Source organism: Rana temporaria, chromosome 12, assembly GCF_905171775.1.
Source record: "Rana temporaria chromosome 12, aRanTem1.1, whole genome shotgun sequence".
NCBI classification, from domain to species: Eukaryota; Metazoa; Chordata; class Amphibia; order Anura; family Ranidae; genus Rana; species Rana temporaria.
In genome coordinates this window covers 99,936,398-99,956,616 of record NC_053500.1, presented here as the reverse complement: position 1 = coordinate 99,956,616, position 20,219 = coordinate 99,936,398, and the positions used below count along the sequence as shown (strand labels likewise).

The following is a 20,219-nucleotide window of genomic DNA, read 5'->3' as shown; positions in this document are numbered from 1 at the left end:
TTTATAAGCATGCTTTCTCTTAATGTGTTATTTCTGGCTTTTGCATTCTCAGAACTCTTTGACACGCAGTGCTCCTGTAAACAGTGAAAACCAGGGACGGTTTGGATCTCGATTTCTTACTACATTTGACCGGAGGTTTATTATAAAGACGATATCTGGTGAAGATGTTGCTGAGATGCACAATATTCTGAAGAAATACCATCAGGTAGCTGTGTTTTTGTTAAACTTTTTTCTTAAAATTAGTTTTGTACTTGAAGCAACAAATCCTTTTCAGGTCAGCTTTACATTCTGGAATAGTTTTTTGCTAACTTTTACACACACCCATATTATGTATGTGCTGAGACAATCCATCTCAGTAACTACTTCAAACTTGCTGCGTGGTGGCGATAAATGACAGCTATGATCCCAGTCAGTCCTATTTTAAAAAGCGAAACCAATATTTTGCAGCCAAATGGTATTACAGGCCAGATGATTACCAAAAAAAGCTACGATTAGCCAGCTAAAGGATTTTGCAGCCTTGTGTATACAGCTGCGGATAGCCAGGATGTGGAGACCACATCCTGGCTATCTCATTCTAGCTATGCTTTGCTAGTGTGTAATTTTGAAGCCTGCTTGTGGCACAGTTGGTGATGGGGTCCATAAGTCTAGACATTCTGCCTCTACTCTGATCAAGAGGCATTTGCCCAAAAGTAAATGGAGGCACTGTGCATTCAGGCTGTGATTGGCTTGCTCCCTCTATCTTTTACTGCATCTCCAAGATACATGGCAGTAAGCATTGTGAATGTAAGATACCGTCTGACTTAAAGCCATTTAGAGGAGCTGGAAAGCTCTTTGACACAGAGTTTTAAGGTGACTCTTTAGGAGCTACAGCCTGTCATATACAATTTAACCTGTCCAATTTGTTGTTAAGAATAAAAAAAATGAAGTTCTGTTCTTTGTAATCTGACATGCTCTCTTCTTGAATTTGTGAAGTGGCGAGAGAATGGACGGGGGTAGGAGGGTATGCAATGGTCCCTTTTACATGGAGATTGTGCAGAGCTGCTACAGATCTAGCCATATTCTCCCTGCAATAGTAGATCACTGTAATGCCTCATACACCTGATCAGATTTTCAGGCGGGAATTGCGTTTCGTATTTGTTGCCTGACAACGTTTTGCAGTCTGTGTGCAGAACAATTTCACGGCTTTGTTGTGTGTATGAGGCTTTAAAGTGATATGCTGGCTGACTTTAGCCAGCAATAGATCAGTATTGGAAGTGATTTGTTGCTGCAGAACTACATAGGGGTTCTAAATCCGGTCTCCACTGACCAAATCCAGACCCCCAATGAAGGAAAAGGTGTATAATGTATATGCCAAAAGTCAGCAGTTTCTCACACCTGCATTTTCCTAGGTGCTTTCTATATGAAAATAAACATAAAAAGTTCAATGAAATGGGCCACCCACAGGTCTTTAGCAGGAGCATCTGGAATTGTATTACCCTTTATTTCTTTTAAATCAGAAAGTTTGTTCAAAATAAAAATAAACAGTACAGCAATCCAGGACAGAGCAATACATTTCAATTTGGAAATAAGGCCATTTGTAAAAGAGGTGGATACAAACAATGTAATGCCATCTAACACCTCTCCAACGGGACATCTCTACAATGAGAAACCTGCTGTACCCACATATAAAAAGTTAAAATGCATCTTAGAGGTCAACTGTAGCAAAATAGAAATCCATTGATATCGATCCATGGTCCCCATAACTTTTCAAATTTACCAGGGCAGCCCCTGCGTTGGTAAATATGACTTTCGAGTCATAGTGAATTACCTATGGAGGTTACCCAAGATTTTTGTGTAGGGCGATCAGGGGATTTTCAAAGTTGTAATATTTTTTGTTTTGGGGCATGGCGTGACCTATGGCTATCGTGCGACAGTCTTCCTGTACTACCTTCTCAAGGACACTTAGACGGCATTAGGGTTATTTAACTGAAACCCTGTATTCAGTGTCCACTACTTTCCTTCAATAAAGATGGAGATTGGGGGATCGCCAAAGCAAACAAATTAATTCCCTGTTGTCTCTTTTCCATCTTTGGCAGTATGGCTCCGCACTGTACAATAAGACCTCAAAAGAATGTAGAGCTCGGAGAGTTTCTGGGACACATTAACCACTTGCCCCCCGGACCATATTGCTGCCCAAAGACCAGAGTACTTTTTGCGATTCGGGACTGCGTCGCTTTAACAGACAATTGCGCGGTCGTGCGACGTGGCTCCCAAACAAAATTGGCGTCCTTTTTTTCCCACAAATAGAGCTTTCTTTTGGTGGTATTTGATTACCTCTGCAGGTTTTAGTTTTTGCGCTATAAACAAAAATAGAGCGACAATTTTGAAAAAAATGAATATTTTTTACATTTTGCTATAATAAATATCCCCCAAAAATATATAAAAAAAGATTTTTTTTCCTCAGTTTAGGCCGATACGTTTTCTTCTACATATTTTTCGTAAAAAAAAATCGCAATAAGCGTTTATTGATTGGTTTGCGCAAAAGTTATAGCGTTTACAAAATAGGGGGTATTTTATGTCATTTTTATTATATTTTTTTTACTAGTAATGGTGGCGATCAGCGATTTTTTTTTTTATGGTACTGCGACATTATGGCGGACACTTCGGACACTTTTGACACATTTTTGGGACCATTGTCATTTTTATAGTGATCAGTGCTATAAAAATGCATTGGATTACTATAAAAATGCCACTGGCAGTGAAAGGGGTTAACACTAGGGGGCGGGGAAGGGGTTAAGTATGCCTGGGTGTGTTCTTACTGTGGGGGGGTGGCCTCACTAGGGGAAACACTGATCCTCGGTTCATACATTGTATGAACCGAAGATCAGCATTTCCTCTGCTGACAGGACCGGGAGCTGTGTGTTTACACACACAGCTCCCGGTCCCCGCTCTGTACCGAGCGATCGCGTGTGCCCGGCGGCGATCGCGCCCGCCGGGCACATGCACGGGAGTCGGGGGCGAGCGGGGGGGCGCGCGCGCCCCCTAGTGGCGGCTGGGAGAGAGGACGTCGTACTACGTGCTCTCGCCGAGCCAACTTGTCGACGTATAACGGCGGTGGCCGGTCGGCAAGTGGTTAAAGTGTTACTAAACCCAGGACCCTGCATTCACTATATCTGGTTTCCCAAAGTACACAGAACATGGAAATGCAACCATTTTAATAAATAAATATAATCTGCTAAATACCTTTTTCTCATCAGCAGTATATAGCAGTCTTGTAACTTCTATCGGTGCCTGGTTAAAGCTTGTAGGAGGAGTTTTCTTACTGCACTGACTGTCCTTTCAGGATGCAGGGCCCCTGACCCTCTGTCTGGACAGTGCAGATCTCTCCCAAAAAAATAACTGTCCAGCAATACACACCAAACTGAGCATGTGCAGCCTAACTCCAGTAACTGTTATCTGGACATATAAATGAAAACAATCAGCGCCAAAATTTGCTATAAATATCATGCTACTAAATCCTAGTGTTTAATAATCTATAATAAACGTGCACATCTGCTTAACATTCTAAGTAATACACCACACTGGTTGCAAAAATTTGTGAATAAATGTAGCGCTGTGTGTATAAACCTATTACTATCTAATAAAATAAATGTGCATATAATCGTGAATTATAACATGAGTAATTAAATTGAATAAATAAAGGCTCTTCTTATGATCAGTGTTTCAACGCTAATCCACCATTGTGATCGTTTGTCCACAAAAAGAGTGCACACCACAACCAATAAAATTGCGCGCTCACCTCCCAGATGAGTTAAAACTCATGAACAGATCTCCCCTCGAGTTCACTTGATCTCCTCCTTTAAACAATCAATGGCAGGTAATCCAGCTATTTCTTATTGGCAACTCAGCACATTTGCTTCCAGGGAAACAAACAACCTCTCAGCTTTTGCTCAAGATTCCAGGGATTTCAGGGCATGTAAACGATTGAGATACCATAGTGTTCTCTGTATAGAAAATGTATTTAAAGCCCCCCAAAAACAAATCGCACTTGCAGGATAAAAACTTTAAAACCACATGTAAAAAATCCACAATAGCGCCGCCGTCTTACACATGGTGCCTGGCTAGAAGTCGCGTTATCAGCTCTTTCCCTCTAGACGCGTATCGGCCAATCACAGGTCTTCCTCAGTAGCACTTGGACATCTTATCTGGACATGTTTTGGAGACCATGCATGAAGGGAGGATCTGTGCATATAGAATCAAACAGCCTTTTACACAGTGCAGAGGATTAACCCCTGAGGTTCCACAGTGAGTATAACATAATGTAGAAGAATACGTATCGGCCTAAACTGAGGAAAAAAAATAAAATTTTTTATTTTTTTTAAATTGTGATATTTATTAAATAAAAAAGTAAAAAATATTGTTTTTTTTTTTTTTTGTTTGTTTTTTTAAATTGTCGCTCTTTTGTTTTATAGAGCAAAAAAATAAAAACCGCAGAGATGGTCAAATACCACCAAACGAAAGCTCTATTTGTGGGGGGGAAAAAACATAAAGATTTAGTTTGGGTACACTGTTGCATGACCACGCAATTGTCATTCAAAGTGCAACAGCACTGAAAAAAAAAATGGTCTGGGCAGGAAGGGGGTGAAAATATGCCCTGTATGGCAGGGGTTAAGCACATGATCATGTAAGCACATGATCACGGTCTGGAACTCGTTCTCCCATTGGTCTTCTGTCAGTGGCCCTAAATCCCTCTTCCATTTTGCTCTCGCCTTTTTAGGGTGGTCTTTAAGGAATATTGATAAAAGCATATTATAACATAGAGCAATGAAACCTTTGGAACTTTCAGCTGATTGAATTAAGTTGCAAATAGGCATAGGAGACAGATGCCACCCGCTCACTTGGCCTTTAGCCTAATGGCACATTTCAATTGTATGTAAAAGAAATGCATATGAGTGGTCAAGAATATGTGGCCTGAAGGGAAGCAAAAGGTACCAATACACCTTCTTTTAAAAAAAAACTGTGACACATACACCATCCAGGGGGCACTATGATGTAATTTAGCTACCTCCACATTGTTACCGTTATGCCATAATGGACTATATTTCGTAAACCCTTAAACTTTAGTCTTGTTTGAGATCCTCTGGAATGTGGGCAACTACAATGTGGTTTGTAGGTGGAATTTTATCCACTGTGGGCAATGTGTAGTGGCAAACACCTGGCCTATTAAGTGCTTATAATTAAGCCGATGCATAATCAAGCCAAGGATTGGGGAGGGCTAGGCCCCCCCTAGTCATTAGGGTGTTGCAATTGTTCTAGCTTTATTCTTGGTGGGTGATTGCCCCACAGCAGACATTTAAAAATTAGAATTCACTACTCCTAAAGGTTTTTAGAGGGATTGCAGTAGGCGAATTATGAAGTTGCTATAGGAGTTGTGGCACTGGTATCATCATTTTTTTTTTTTTCCCCCATGTATATCCCCATATTTAAGTCCCGTGATATAAGTTGGGTCCAAAAAGGAGCTGCTAATGGCTCAATGCCCAGGGCTAAAATACATTTTGATAGAGCTACAAGACAGGATTGTCTCCTATCAAGTGTAAATGTTTCTAAGGTCCTTTCTGCTAGACATATGGAATCACATGGTTCATGATATAGGAGACGTACCCAAGAAATGAACTGTGTTCCAAATCTGGCCAACTCCTGACACAAATAGTCAGTCAATGCTATCTAATGCCTAGTTGACATTGAGGGACAGCAAGGCTCTACTGCTCATGTTATCCGCTGGAGTTTGCATATTAATAAGTCTCCTCAAATTAACTGCTTTTTATTTTTGGGGCATAAAGCCTGCTCGGTATTGATCAACAGACAATATAACCTCATTCAGTCTAAGAGGCAAAACCTTTGCCAGGATTTTAACATCTCTTTGTAGCAAGGAAAATCGCCTATACGAGCTCGGGTCTAGTGGGTCCTTGCCAGGTTTAAGTAGAACCACCAGAGCCCGTGACATGGATGCAGGAAGGCATCGTACTACAAAGGAGACCTTGAGCACTTTTAACAATTGCAGTAAGAGTACATCCCCTACCCCCCCCCCCCCCCCCAATACCAGCTATGCACCTTAATCGGGATACTGTCACCCCCCCCCCCCCAGGGCCTTACAGGGTACGGAAAGAACCAGTCTCCCTCTGAAGATCCTCCAACGTGATGGGAGCATTGAGTTGTTTGCATTGAGCTACTGTTAAAGTAGCGTAAGGAAGTAGGCGTTATTTGTGGCCTGATAGACTTTACAGGCCCAGGAATACTGCAAGCAACGTGTAGTCTCTTCAGTTGGGGGAGTCTCCTGTTAGCCAGACTATGGCAGTATGAAACTTTCGGAGGCAGGAGGATATCCTAGTATGCCTCAAGGGGTTATTCATGCCTCTGGCATGCCATGAGATTATGGGTGTAGACATTAGAGCAATGGGAAGTAATCAATACTAAGAGTTTCTGTAGGCAGTCGAGTAACCGCTCCACATCGGGTGGATATACAGCGGGCAGCAACATCCAAGAAATCCAAGCAGATGATTTAAACCTGGTAGGGTGATGCAAGGGGGGTGGAAAGCCAAAGAAATGATCGCAGATGTATGGTACATGATATACAAAACAAATGGTAAGTGCAGTGCAAGAAAGAGCCGAGAGAGTCCGTTCAACAGGCAAAAAGGAACTGGTATAGTCCCAAGGATGAACGACAAGATCCCTCGTGAAGAAAGATGGTGTAAGTCTTTATGATAAAAGTGTGACGGGTCCTCCGCCACAAATAACAGTTGCGCTTACCAGATGAGGTGGACTTTTTCATATACTCGTAATCTCTCTATGCTTGATCATCGGATCTTGCTGTGTATTGGCATTTTACTAGTGCGCTGTTTTTGTGCTCAGTTTTTACATGCCTTTTTAATAATCCTCATAGAGTACACTGAGATTTTCTCCCTTGATTTTATATTCTTTGGATTATTTGGTCCCATCTTCAGCTTGTCCACCACCGCTACATTGGAGATCACTGACACTGGAGGTCAGTTTTGGAGATCCAGCTTACCCCATTTGGAGGCATCTCAATTGTGCTGAACACCATCCTCATCCCTTTGTGGATATATGCGTTTATAACCTTTTGTTGCACAAAGGTCCACCTAGTAAGCGCAACAGTTTTTTGTGGTGGAGGACCCTGTCGCACTTTTATCAGTGGATCACACCTCATCTTTCTTCACGAGGGATCTTGTCGTTCAACCTTGGTACTATTCTAGTCCCCTTTTGCCTGTTGAATGGACTTTCTCTCTACTTTTTTTTGCGCTGCACTTAGCATTTGTTTTGTATATCTATTTTAGGCTTTGTGATTACCTATTGGTGTCCAGCTTGCAATTATCTCTGCTCATTTCATTATATTGGTTTGCGCTGATTTGTCTCCGTTTTGTATGGTACATGAGGGCATAAGTTCCTGGATAAAGGAAAAAAAGGAAATTGCATACTGAAAAAAATCGCAACGGCTCTATAAAAACTAGGTGTACTGTCACCAATGTTCGCACCGAAGATCTTGAGGACAGCCATGACATGTAGCAAGTTGCAGGATAATTTCTCGATCTTTATAATTGAGTAGGCGCACCAGCATAGGTCTTGGGTACACTTGAGACAACAGACAGGGCAGAGTACGACGAGCCCTTTCAACCGCGGATAGTGGAGTGAATGCCTCTTTACCAAAGCGTTCCAGTAACCAGCATTCTACAAATTTATTTTCTCTTTCGTTCATGGACTAACACGGCACTCTCTTGACAAAGTGGGTATTCAGCCTTCAACCAGGCGAGGACTGGGCAGAAAACAGGTAATGTTTAAAATAGGATTTCTCTTATCGTCCATGGACAGACACCGCTCCTTAAATCTTGACAAGTGGGTTATGTTCCCTGTTTACAGGAGAGGACTAGGCAGAAACATGTTAGATAATTAAATACATGTTACATTACCAGAGTTGAACAGCCCCGCCCGTTACGAACTGAGGCTGCAGTGAGGAGGGTTATGTCTGGAGGGACCGCCCCCTGGGCGGGGGCTGTTCAACTCGGATAATTAAATACATGTTACATTACCAAACATGTTTCTGCCTAGTCATCTCCTGTAAACAGGGAACATAACCCACTTGTCAAGATTTAAGGAGCTGTATCTGTCCATGGACTCCGAGAAAAGGATTTTACGGGGAGTACAAAAAATCCTATTTTTTGTATTCACCGTAAAATCCTTTTTTCTGAAGTTCATTGACGGACACACCGTACCCACCCCTTTTTTCTGTTTGTACTGCTTTTTGACGAACTGAGCTGCTGGATGCAGTGTGAGGGGTTATAGCCAGTAGGATCTGGGTGGTACTGTGCAGTTTTCCTGTTTTTAACATGTTCTGCCTAGTCCTCTCCTGAAGGTGGCGACATAACCCTAAGGTCAAGATTTAAAGGGTCACTAAAGGAAAAAATTTGTTTTGCTGAAATGACTGTTTACAGGGTATAGAGACATAAAAGTTAACCGATTTCCTTTTAAAAATGATTAAAAATAGATTAAATTCTATCATATAATGTGCCTGTAGTTTCACTTTCGGTTTTAACCTGGTTTAATGTTTATGTGAAGTAAAGAGACCCACAGAACAAAAACAAACAAATCCAGGGCAGTGTTTTGTTTTTAAAATTAATCTGATTGGTTCTGAGGAGTTTTAGACACACAGCTTAGACCACAGTGAGAAGCTCCCATGAGATTTTTCATAAGGAGCCAGACAACCAGGAAGTGTGGAGATCAGAGCAGAATTACAGCTACTTCAAAGCAAAAACGAGCAATGAGAACATGAAACCAGTACTGCAGTAAGGTAAAGGAAGCTATTTAGCGTAATTTTTTTTTTCCTTTAGTGACCCTTTAAGTTGCTGTGTCCGTCAATGAACTTCAGAGAAAAGGATTTTACGGTGAGTACAAAAATCCTGTTTTGTGGCCCCCAAAAAATCCCAAAGCGCTGCTCGGGGATTCGTTGCAGGGCCACAAAAAATATATATACCGTATTTATCATTCTGGTAGCCTTGGAGGGGACAGGGAAGGGATGTGACGAGTGCCATCAGAGTACATACAGGCAAATCTCCTGCTTACTCTGAGGCCTCTGTAATAGGAAGTCCTGTCTCCTGGGCTGGCATTGGAGAACCGTTCTGTATCATAGAAGGCGGGACTTTGTATTAGAGGCCACTGATTTAAACAGGAGATTCTTCTATATGTAATATGTTGGCGCTTGTCCCACCGTCCTCCCTGTGCCCTTCGAGGCTGCAGATGGGCATATGAATCAAGCTGCATTCATGGCATGGCACTGGTGAGGCTGCAGATGGGCACTGACCCTTATTTTGCTTCACAGTCCTTTTATTTAAAATTTAAAAAAATACCTTTTTAAAGTGAAGGTGTGTGTTATACGCTGGTTAAATACGGTATATCCAAATTAGAGGTAGACTGATATATCGGCCGATATTTGGCCATTTTTGATAAATCGACCAATTGTTATCAAAATTAGGTCGATATTTTACACTGACCGCCATTCCTCTTCCCTTCTCCACACTCGGGCGCTCTGGCAGCATCAAGCGTTGAGTGTGAAACTGACAAGTAACAGAGGAGAGAGAGGAACGGTCAGCTCGATGTCGGGGTGGGCTGCACCCAGCAGCTATATTACACCAGCCAATGGGATGGTATCTGGGCGGGCCGCTATGTGTATGTGGACCCGCCCCCTTTCTGAAGCAGCCCAAACATAGGCTGGTGTAATTTAGCTGCTGGGTCCCGCCCACCCCCGACATCGAGCTGACAGCTCCTCTCTCCTCTCCGTTAGTTTCATACTGTTACACTCGGCTTAGTGTGAAATCTGCCAGTGCCACCGCCAATCAGTGCCTGTCAGTTCCAAACCAGTGCCACCTGCCAGTGCCATCTGTACTAAGGACATCAAGTGTGTGCTAGAGTGACAGGAGTAAGCGGGAAGGAGTGAAGTGGGTGAGGTGTGTTATTTTAGGGCGATTAAAAAAAAAAAAAAAAAAAATCGGCCACAAAAATCGGCATCTTATATCGTCCATCGGCCGCCCCAATTTCTAAATATCGGAAATTCTTGTTGGGCAGTGTATTAGTTCATTTGCGTTTTTAATCTTAATGGTTCAAAGTATGTCAGGCAAAATGATCAGTCCTCATGCATCAAATCTGGCCCTCTTTGAAAAAAGTTTGGACACCCCTGCTTTAAATCATCCACGGAGGCATGTCCCTAGGTGGGTCTTTCACCTGTTAAGTGGCAGGTTTACTCACAGGGACTTGGCTTGGACCACGGGATAAGGCAGGGGGGTCTGGGTGCTGCCTTGAGGCTTCTTCACAGTATTTTGAAGTCATTGTGACAGCCTATTTCCTGTGAGTTCAGCCTGTCGTTGGCATACACATCCCTGGGAGCAAGTCATCACGCAGGCTAAAAACCGTTCAGGACTGGTGCTTGCATTCTAATACATAAGTGATGCTCTGTATTGGGGGAATGTGTGCCTCCCCACCACCGCAGAGAAGGGAAAGCTCCTGTGATGTCACTGGACCGGCTAGAAGAATGTAGAAAAAGTTATGTTAATTTTTTTTATTTTTTAAATAAACATCACCTTGATGGGCCTCAGGAGGATGTGGGTAGGGTAGGTGGTACCATAGCACCCATAGCTGAAGTTCCGCTTTAATGAACATTACTTTGAGTGCAGGCTTCATGCAATATAACCCCCAACAAGAACAGCCCTTTTTATCACTACATCACAAGTCTTTTCATAATGGTTTCAGTGGCTTTTTACACATTACCTCGGCCAACGTCTCAGTATTAAAAAAAAAAAACGTTATGCTATTTATTGCATAACATTCATATTGAACTACACCTCTGCTTGGATAATTAGGACGCTTTATCGCCATTGGATAATTTTCAAATCCTATTGACTGTTGCGCTATGCAAGATACTTTTTTTTTCTTTTTTTTTTTTCTTGCATGTAGGCGAGGCTTCAAGATGCAAGTGTGGTGTTCCTATTTTAAATATCCAAACTTTTCATATCCTACAAACCTCACATGTGCGTGTTTTTTTTTTTTTTTTTTTAAAGATCATCATTGGTTTGTGGCAGCTCTGGAGGCTGTATTCGGTCTGTCTGCCTCATTTTAGCAATGCTAGAGCCTCTTTTTGTCACAGGAGATAGTAATGGAATCTAATTGTCTCTAAATTCAGAACCTTTCACTCTAGCTTCTACACCTTAATCGAAAGACGTGCCCAAAATGCAAAAGTGGAGGCACTTTGCATCTCAGGCTATGATTAACCTGTCCCTATTGACATTCACTACATCTCAAAGATGCGCCTGACGCCAAGCATCCCATGGTCTATCGTTCTTGTAAAAGTGAGACCCATCTGCGCAGTCTCATCCATTTGCAGGGAGTGTCGAGAACTTGGAGAGCTTTTTGACACCGTTTTTGTTTTGATATCTTGTTTTAATAATTACCTGTACAATTTGGTGTGCTCTCTTCTTTATTGTATTTTTAAAGAAAAAAATAAAGTGGGAATGGAGCTGAAGGAGGGTCTTCTTTGGACCGCTTGACTGGTAAAATAGGTTTTGGATTAGATGATGGCACTAGCAATAAGGTGATGAGACGTGGGGTCTATACTAATAGGCTTTCAAGAAGGTGGTGCATTAGTATACTAGACATTTTTTTTATTAATCATAAAATAGTGACTTTTTTTCTCATTTTATTTTACAACAGTTTATAGTGGAGTGTCATGGTAACACTCTGCTTCCTCAGTTCCTTGGCATGTACCGGCTAACAGTTGATGGAGTTGAGACCTACATGGTTGTCACAAGGAATGTGTTCAGCCATCGTCTTGGGGTTCACCGCAAATATGATTTAAAGGTATAGTGCCACTATATAATTGCTTACTACGACAAGTATTGTGGCCATCTAATATGTTTTACATTTTTTGTTCCAGGGCTCTACTGTGTGCAGAGAAGCCAGTGACAAAGAAAAGGTAGGTTTCAATTAGGGTTGTCCCGATACCACTTTTTTAGGACTGAGTACAAGTACCGATACTTTTTTTCAAGTAGTCGCCGATACCGAATACCGATACTTTTTTTAAAATGTGTCCCCAAATGCAGCGATGTCCCCCCACAGATGCAGCCATGTATCCCCCCATCCAGCCATTGTCTCCCCCCATGCAGCCATTGTCACCCCCCATGCAGCCATTGTCACCCCCCATGCAGCCATTGTCACCCCCCATGCAGCCATTGTCACCCCCCATGCAGCCATTGTCACCCCCCATCCAGCTAGCGTCACCCCCCATCCAGCCAGCGTCTCCCCCCATCCAGCCAGCGTCTCCCCCCATCCAGCCAGCGTCTCCCCCCATCCAGCCATTGTCTCCCCCCATCCAGCCATTGTCTCCCCCCATGCAGCAATGTATCCCCCCATCCAGCCATTGTCACCCCCCATCCAGCAATGTATTCCCCCAGCCATTGTCACCCCCCATGCAGCCATTGTCTCCCCCCCATGCAGCCATTGTCTCCCCCCATGCAGCCATGTATCCCCCCCATCCAGCCATTGTCTCCCCCCATGCAGCCATTGTCTCCCCCCATCCAGCAATGTATTCCCCATGCAGCCATTGTCACCCCCCATGCAGCCATTGTCACCCCCCATGCAGCCATTGTCACCCCCCATGCAGCCATTGTCACCCCCCATGCAGCCATTGTCACCCCCCATGCAGCCATTGTCACCCCCCATGCAGCCATTGTCACCCCCCATGCAGCCATTGTCACCCCCCATGCAGCCATTGTCACCCCCCATGCAGCCATTGTCACCCCCCATGCAGCCATTGTCACCCCCCATGCAGCCAGCGTCACCCCCCATGCAGCCAGCGTCACCCCCCATGCAGCCAGCGTCACCCCCCATGCAGCCAGCGTCACCCCCCATCCAGCAATGTATCCCCCAATCCAGCAATGTATTCCCCCAGCCATTGTCACCCCCCATGCAGCCATTGTCACCCCCCATGCAGCCAGCGTCACCCCCCATGCAGCCAGCGTCACCCCCCATGCAGCCAGCGTCACCCCCCATGCAGCCAGCGTCACCCCCCATGCAGCCAGCGTCACCCCCCATGCAGCCAGCGTCACCCCCCATGCAGCCAGCGTCACCCCCCATGCAGCCAGCGTCACCCCCCATGCAGCCAGCGTCTCCCTTACCTGCATCCCCGCTGCCGCCGACTGTGTAATACGGGCGGGAACATTACAACTTTGAATCTCTGTTATGATTGGCGCCGCGCTGCGTATAGACACTCCCCCTCGCTCGGGATTGGACAGTTCATCCGAGCGAGGGGGAGTGTCTATGCGTGGTGCGAATCATTACAGCTATTCAAAGCTGTAATGTTCCCGCCCGTATTACACAGTCGGCGGCAGCGGGGATGCGGCAAATGGCGGCGGATTACGGCGTTTCGTGGGGACGGGCGGCGTTCGGCGGCGGTCGGCGGCAAGTATTCTATTTATGTATCGGGCGGGGTATCGGCGTCTGAGTACCGCCGAAAAAACTCGGAATCGGTCCCGATACCGATACTAGTATCGGTATCGGGACAACCCTAGTTTCAATGGTTATTTACCTGAGATGTATTATGCAGTGTTCTGCAGGAGATCATTCCACCTGACTCCAAAGTCACTACTAGAACTTTAGTGCCTGCTTAGTAATGGATCACTTAATGGGCAGGCTCTGATAAGCAAATATTCCAATCTGCCACTAGGTTTATAAACACTGACTTGCCTGCCTTGCTCCCAGGAGCTAATGTTGTCAACCCTCCTGATACACAGAACAAGATCAGCTGTTAGTGACAGCCGAACCCTGCAGATCACACCTAAAGAGCAGCTGCTGTTAGTGACCATGCTATGGTTGTACTCCAACCCCACTGTCTGATTAATTCTACAAAGGCTAATGCACCACAATTCAATGCTAAATCTGTGGCACCAAGTACAAACCTGTGCAATGCTACGATGTCAAGGAACTAATGTTCAGGGTCAATCCCACACAAGCTCATGGTATAATTGGATGTAAATGTAACATATATAAGCCCTCAAAATGTCCACGTGCCTGCTTGCATTTGGCGAGGGGAAATAAGCTGGGGGTGGGTGCGACTGGCAGGCAGGTTTGAATGGGAGCCGTGGGAGATCCCCCCCCCCCCCTGTGTGATCTGGCTGGCTCTCCTCCCGATTGAGGCTGCACAGATGGGTACTGATAGGCTGCATGGTTGAAGCAGTGCTGATAAAGTTAACAATTTTGTAACAATTCTGCATAAAACATTTAACACTATAATTTCATGAGATAATTTACGAGGGTGTGTTTAGGGGTGGGTTGGGTGGGGAAACTGGTGGGGGATGAACTCTTTTTTTTATCAATACATTTTTATTGGGTTTATCAATTTACAACACTTGAGATAGTTGCATTCAATATACAACTTGAGTAGTATAAATCACCATGTACAGGCAAACATTTAACAGAAAAAGAATACGGTACTCAGCGACCTAGGCCAGTCTACCCCAATTGGGTACAAACTGTAGGACTGGGAGGTCACCAAGATGATCAGAGGTACACCTATACAGCTAAAGTAAAGACAAATAAAGGAGGGGGGGAAGGGATGGAGAAAACTGAAATAAAGGCTGCCGTTAGTCATTATCTATACCAAAGATTCAGTATTTTATACTGTTATTCTTCAGACTATAGGAAGATTATTAAAGTAAGGAATCTTTTAAATATTTGGAAGCTTTCGGGTGGGTTAACCACATTTTCCATTTTCTACGATAGGGGATTATAGAATCATTCTTATAGGCTAATAATAGTTCTAATTGAGCTTGGGTGTTTAATCTGGTGATGACCATTGGTAGGTTTGGGGCGTCTGCGGATTTCCATAGAGAGGCCACTGTAATTCTTGAGGCTATCAAAATATGTAAGACAATAGTCCTATACAAAGTGGGGTATTTGTCTAGATCTATATCTAATAATGCGTTAGTAGGAGTAAGCTTGGTAAGGTTGCCCGTAAGATTGGCGATAAAGGATGAAGTAGAGTTCCAAAAACTTTTTAGAGTCTTGCAACTCCAAAGCGTGTGCAGGAGGTTTCCCGTTTGCTCGTTACATTTCCAACAGATGTCGGATGCTGTTGGATACATTTTGGATAACTTGTATGGTGTTAAGTACCATCTATTAATTATTTTCTAGGCATTATCCCAGTGTTCAATGCAAGAGGATGACTTACTTATTGTTTGAAATGCTTTAATCCACTGAGTCGGGTAAAAAATTTGGTCCAGATCCTTTTCCCATTTCAGCATATTTGTGTTTTTGGTAAAGAGTTGGGAGGATAACACATCGTAGAAGAAAGATATACCTTTCTTTTTATCATTTTTCTGAGGAGAGAGGAACTCCCAAAGGTTCATAGGGATTTCGATCAAATTACTGGGAGAGAAATCTTTCAGTCGGGCACACTTACCAATCTTAGTCTCGATGATGTTCTTAACATTAGGGGGTAGGTTCTGGTATAGATTATATCCATTACTGATCCACTCGTTTACAGAGAATCTGATTCTGCAATAATTAATGACTTCTGTGGGAAGATGTAATTTAGCCTTTTTCTCTACATGTCTGGTTTTTGAGAGAATGTGTTTCCAAGCGAATAAAGTAGTTCTAATGCTTATTAGGTTGGGGATTGTTATCTTGGGGATAATGGCGCTAGCTATTGCGAGAGAAGGGAGGTCAAAATTGTGTGTGGCTAGACGTTCAATGTTAACCCATAATTTGTCATTTGTTGGGTTAAACCAATGTTTCATCTGATCTAAGATAGAAGCAAAATAATAATTTCTAATGTCTGGGAGGCCCATTCCACCGGAATTTTTTTTAGTAGTAAGGATCGAGAAAGCAACTCTGGTTTTTTTTTTTTTTTTCCAGATAAATTGTCTAAGTTTGCTGTCTAGTTGTTTAAAGAACTTAGCAGGAATTGGTATGGGGAGGCATCTAAAGAGATATAACATTTTAGGTAAAGTTTGCATCTTGAAAGCGGCTATTTTACCAACCCAGGATAAGTTGGTTTTTTGAATATGTGATAAGTCACGTGATATTTGGCCTAAAAGTGTGGGGAAATTGGCATCATACATTTTTGTTGGAGGAAATGTGAGTTGGATCCCTAGGTATGTTATCGATTTGTTGTCCCAATTGTATTTATGTGTTGTGCGTAGAGAGTTGATTGTCGAGTCTGGTATGTTCATAGGTAGGATAAAGCATTTTTCCTGATTGATTTTATAGTATGAGACATCTTTGAATTTTTCTAGTATTGCGTGTATTGTAGGCAGAGATATATCAGGTTCTGTCAGTGTCAATATGATATCGTCTGCGAATAGTCCTAGTTTGTGCACGTCTTGGCCAATCGTAACACCTCTGACGTTTGGGGATGATCGAATGTATTCTGCTAGGGGTTCTATAGCTAAGGCAAAAATTATAGGGGATAGGGGGCAGCCCTGTCTAGTTCCGTTAGTTAATGGGAAGTTTATAGATAAGATACCTGAAGTGTAGACCTTTGCGTTGGGCTGGGTATATAATGCCATGATTGCTGAGTGGATAAAACCGTTAAAGCCGAATTTAGTTAAGGTTTTTGATATATATTCCCAATGCATTCTGTCGAATGCTTTTTCAGCATCTAAAGCTAAGAGCAGGGCCGGGGTTCGATTATTGTGTATAGAGTTAATAATATTGAGCATTCTTCTTGTGCTATCTGGGGCCTGTCTACTTTTAACAAAGCCAACTTGATCTGGTTTAATTAGAGTGGGAATTATATTAACGAGTCTATTCGCCAGTATCTTTGCGTAGATTTTCAGATCTGAGTTTAGTAGGGAAATGGGCCTATCGTTTAAAGGGGAAGTGGGATCTTTGCCTGATTTAGGTATAGTGATAATTATTGCTTCTAGCAGTTCTTTTGCGAGGGCTTCTGAGTTAGCTGCTTGATTAAATAGGTTGGAAAGATAGGGGACTAGGGTTTCTTCAAAGGCAGTATAATATTCTGATAGGCCATCTGGGCCTGGTGATTTATTTTTTGGTAGTTTGTGTATGACCTTAATAATTTCTTTATCTGATATAGGTTTGTTGAGTAATTCTAATGATGTAGGATCAATGGAAGGAAGGACAATATTGTCTAAAAATGATGAGATATTATCAGCGTTTGGTTGGGGGGTGAGAGTGTCATTTTTTAGATTATAGAGTGTCTCATAGTACAGTGAGAAAGTATCTGCTATCTCTTTAGGATTGAGGATTGTTCTGCCTGAGGTGTGGTGGGTTACTTTATGAATTTTGTTCCTTTTGTTGGCGAAGTTTTATTTGGGAGGCCATTAACTTACCTGCTCTGTTACCTTGGGAGTAGTATTTTAAATTTAGTTTTTTAAGATATTTGTCATGGTCAGCAATTAATAAGGATCTAAGATCAGATCTAAGGTTATTGAGTTGGCGTTCTAAGATTATGTTTTGGGTTTTTTTTTTGTGTAACTTTTCAAGGTTGGAAATTTCTACTAGTATTGAGTTCATCGTGTTGTTTCTATTTTTTTTCTCTCTAGCGGTGATTTGAATTAAGAGACCTCTCGCATATGCTTTGTGGGCACACCATAGAGTAGTGTTGTTAACGGACATATTATCATTTACATCAAAAAATTATTTTAGACCTTTTTTCATCACAGATCTATGTTTCTCCTGGGAGAGGATATATGTATTGTTTCTCCAAAGATAATTGTTGGGGCAATTTTGGTTCGAATTAATATCAAGAGTGATTGGAGCGTGATCAGACCATGTTAGGTTGTGAATACTAGCATTCGCTACTTTTGTGAGGAGATTTTTATCTGTGATGAAATAGTCTATTCTGGAGTACGTCTTATGAACATTGGAGAAGAAAGTAAAGTCTTTTTCTGTGGTATGAAGGCATCTCCAGGGGTCGTACAGGTCTTCTGCTGAGAAAATGTTGGAAAGACCCTTTCTGGGAGCTTTTCCTTTCTTGGAGGTGTCCATATCAGGATCCATCGGTGCGTTTAAGTCTCCACAGATTAAGAGGGGTGGCCTTTCTGAATTTTTCTTGTCTTCCCAATCACTTTTTGGATGAATTGGTGGGGATTTTTATTGGGGGCATAAATATTGACAATAGTGTATGTCACGTTGTCTAAGGTGGCAACCAGAATTATGTATCTTCCTTGGGTGTCGGTTTTGAGATCTATTTGTTGGAACGAGACCGTGTCTTTGATAGCTATAGCCACCCCTTTTTTTTTTCTTTCTTTCGTTGCTGGAGAGGAAAATGTGGGGAAAATTATGATGTTTGAAGGTAGGTGTTTTATCCTTAGCGAAATGGGATTCCTGGATGCAAACAACATCACTTCCGAATTTTATTGCATCTGTCCACAATGCTTTTCTTTTATGAGGGCTGTTCAAGCCTTTGACATTGAAAGACATGAGTTTAAGTGGCATATCTTATCAGTTGAGGATGCTTTGTTGTAGATTCAGTCTTGTAGGAGATAGTTTTTTTGTGGGTAGATGGTATATCATTGTGGCGTAGTAATATTGTTTTGCCAGTAGATGGTGGTGTTGCTTTAGAAATAGTGTACAGGCAGCAGAAAAAAAAAAGAAAATGGTGAACGAACCAGGGAAGAAAAATCAACAAAAGCTTAGTAAAACTGTGAAAAAAGAATAGGAGTTGTTGTGCTCCAACTCCTGTGTACATGACTATGTACTTCCAATCGATTGGGGGTAAAAACTTGAAGAGAAGTCCAGTCAGGAATTATTCAAAATCTGGATTCCCTGAGCTGCAAAAGGCCCTTAAACATGGGCATAAGAGATTTGTGAGGCCTCAGTTTGTGCCTGGACATTAAAACTTGTCATGAGAGGATTTTTTTTTAATCGCCATGAGAGGATTTTTAAGCTGTTTTCCAGTCCTGGGAAATGGGACCAGGTGTAGTAGTGTCCATTTTGGTATTTTCTTGGTTTGGGAGTAGACCCCATGAGCGAAGGATTTTCAGACCCTGTTCCATTCCGTTAATAGTGTATGAGGTGCTTTTAAAATCTACCAGAATTTTTGTGGGGAAGCCCCATTTGTAAATTATGCCATGGTTTCTCAGCACTTTAGTGATCGAGTTTAGATTTTTGCGAGCTAAGATTGTCGCTTGTGAGAAATCCGGTGGGGGATGAACTCTTAAGGCCTGGCTATAGTAGCTTAGGACTTGAAAGTTTGAGTCCTAACATAAATATGTAGTCCATGGAAAAAAAATCAGGAATAGAGCTACAAGAACTGTATGCACCAGTTACATAGAGGAACCAATTGACAGGTGTGCATGATATTGTCAGACTTTTTTTTTTTTTCTTCTTTTCCTTGTCTGATAAGGGACACCGCATACAGTCAGGTTATCCTGCCACCCAGTTACATAGTTAGGCTTAAAAAAAATATATATATATGTGTGTGTGTACTCTCACACTTACATAGTTACATAGTTAGTCAGGTTGAAAAAAGACACAAGTCCATCCAGTTCAACCACAAAAAATAAAAAAATAAAATAAACACAGTAAAATCCTATACACCCAACTCCATACCCACAGTTGATCCAGAGGAAGGCAAAAAACCCCAGCAGAGCGTGATCCAATTTGCTACAGCAGGGGAAAAAATTCCTTCCTGATCCCCCGAGAGGCAATCGGATTTACCCTGGATCAACTTTACCTACAAATCTTAGTACTCAGTTATATTCTGTACATTTAGGAAAGAATCCAGGCCTTTCTTAAAGCAATCTACTGAGCTGGCCAGAACCACCTCTGGAGGGAGTCTGTTCCACATTTTCACAGCTCTTACTGTGAAAAAACCTTTCCGTATTTGGAGGTGAAATCTCTTTTTTCCTCTAGACGTAAAGAGTGCCCCCTTGTCCTCAGTGTTGACCGTAAAGTGAATAACTCAACACCAAGTTCACTGTATGGACCTCTTATATATTTGTACATGTTGATCATATCCCCCCTTATTCTCCTCTTCTCAAGAGTGAATAAATTTAGTTCTTCTAATCTTTCCTCATAGCTGAGCTCCTCCATGCCTCTTATCAGTTTGGTTGCCCTTCTCTGCACTTTCTCCAGTTCTCCGATGTCCTTTTTGAGAACTGGTGCCCAAAACTGAACTGCATATTCCAGATGAGGTCTTACTAATGATTTGTACAGGG

At 42.5% G+C, this 20,219-nt stretch overlaps 1 protein-coding gene across 3 annotated transcripts in view; it reads left to right on the top strand.

Moving 5' to 3' along the window:
• The window catches only part of PIP4K2B (phosphatidylinositol-5-phosphate 4-kinase type 2 beta), a 147,413-nt gene that overhangs the window by 31,004 nt on the left and 96,190 nt on the right, over positions 1 to 20,219 (top strand). For all 3 annotated transcript variants that reach the window (XR_005744364.1, XM_040329832.1, XM_040329831.1), the window contains exons 4-6: positions 53 to 205; positions 11,749 to 11,895; positions 11,972 to 12,010. Coding sequence is in view for 2 of the 3 variants with exons in the window: in XM_040329832.1 (XP_040185766.1) it covers positions 53 to 205; positions 11,749 to 11,895; positions 11,972 to 12,010 (339 nt within the window). In the remaining variant the exon portion in view is untranslated. The remainder of the gene's footprint in view (positions 1 to 52; positions 206 to 11,748; positions 11,896 to 11,971; positions 12,011 to 20,219) is intronic.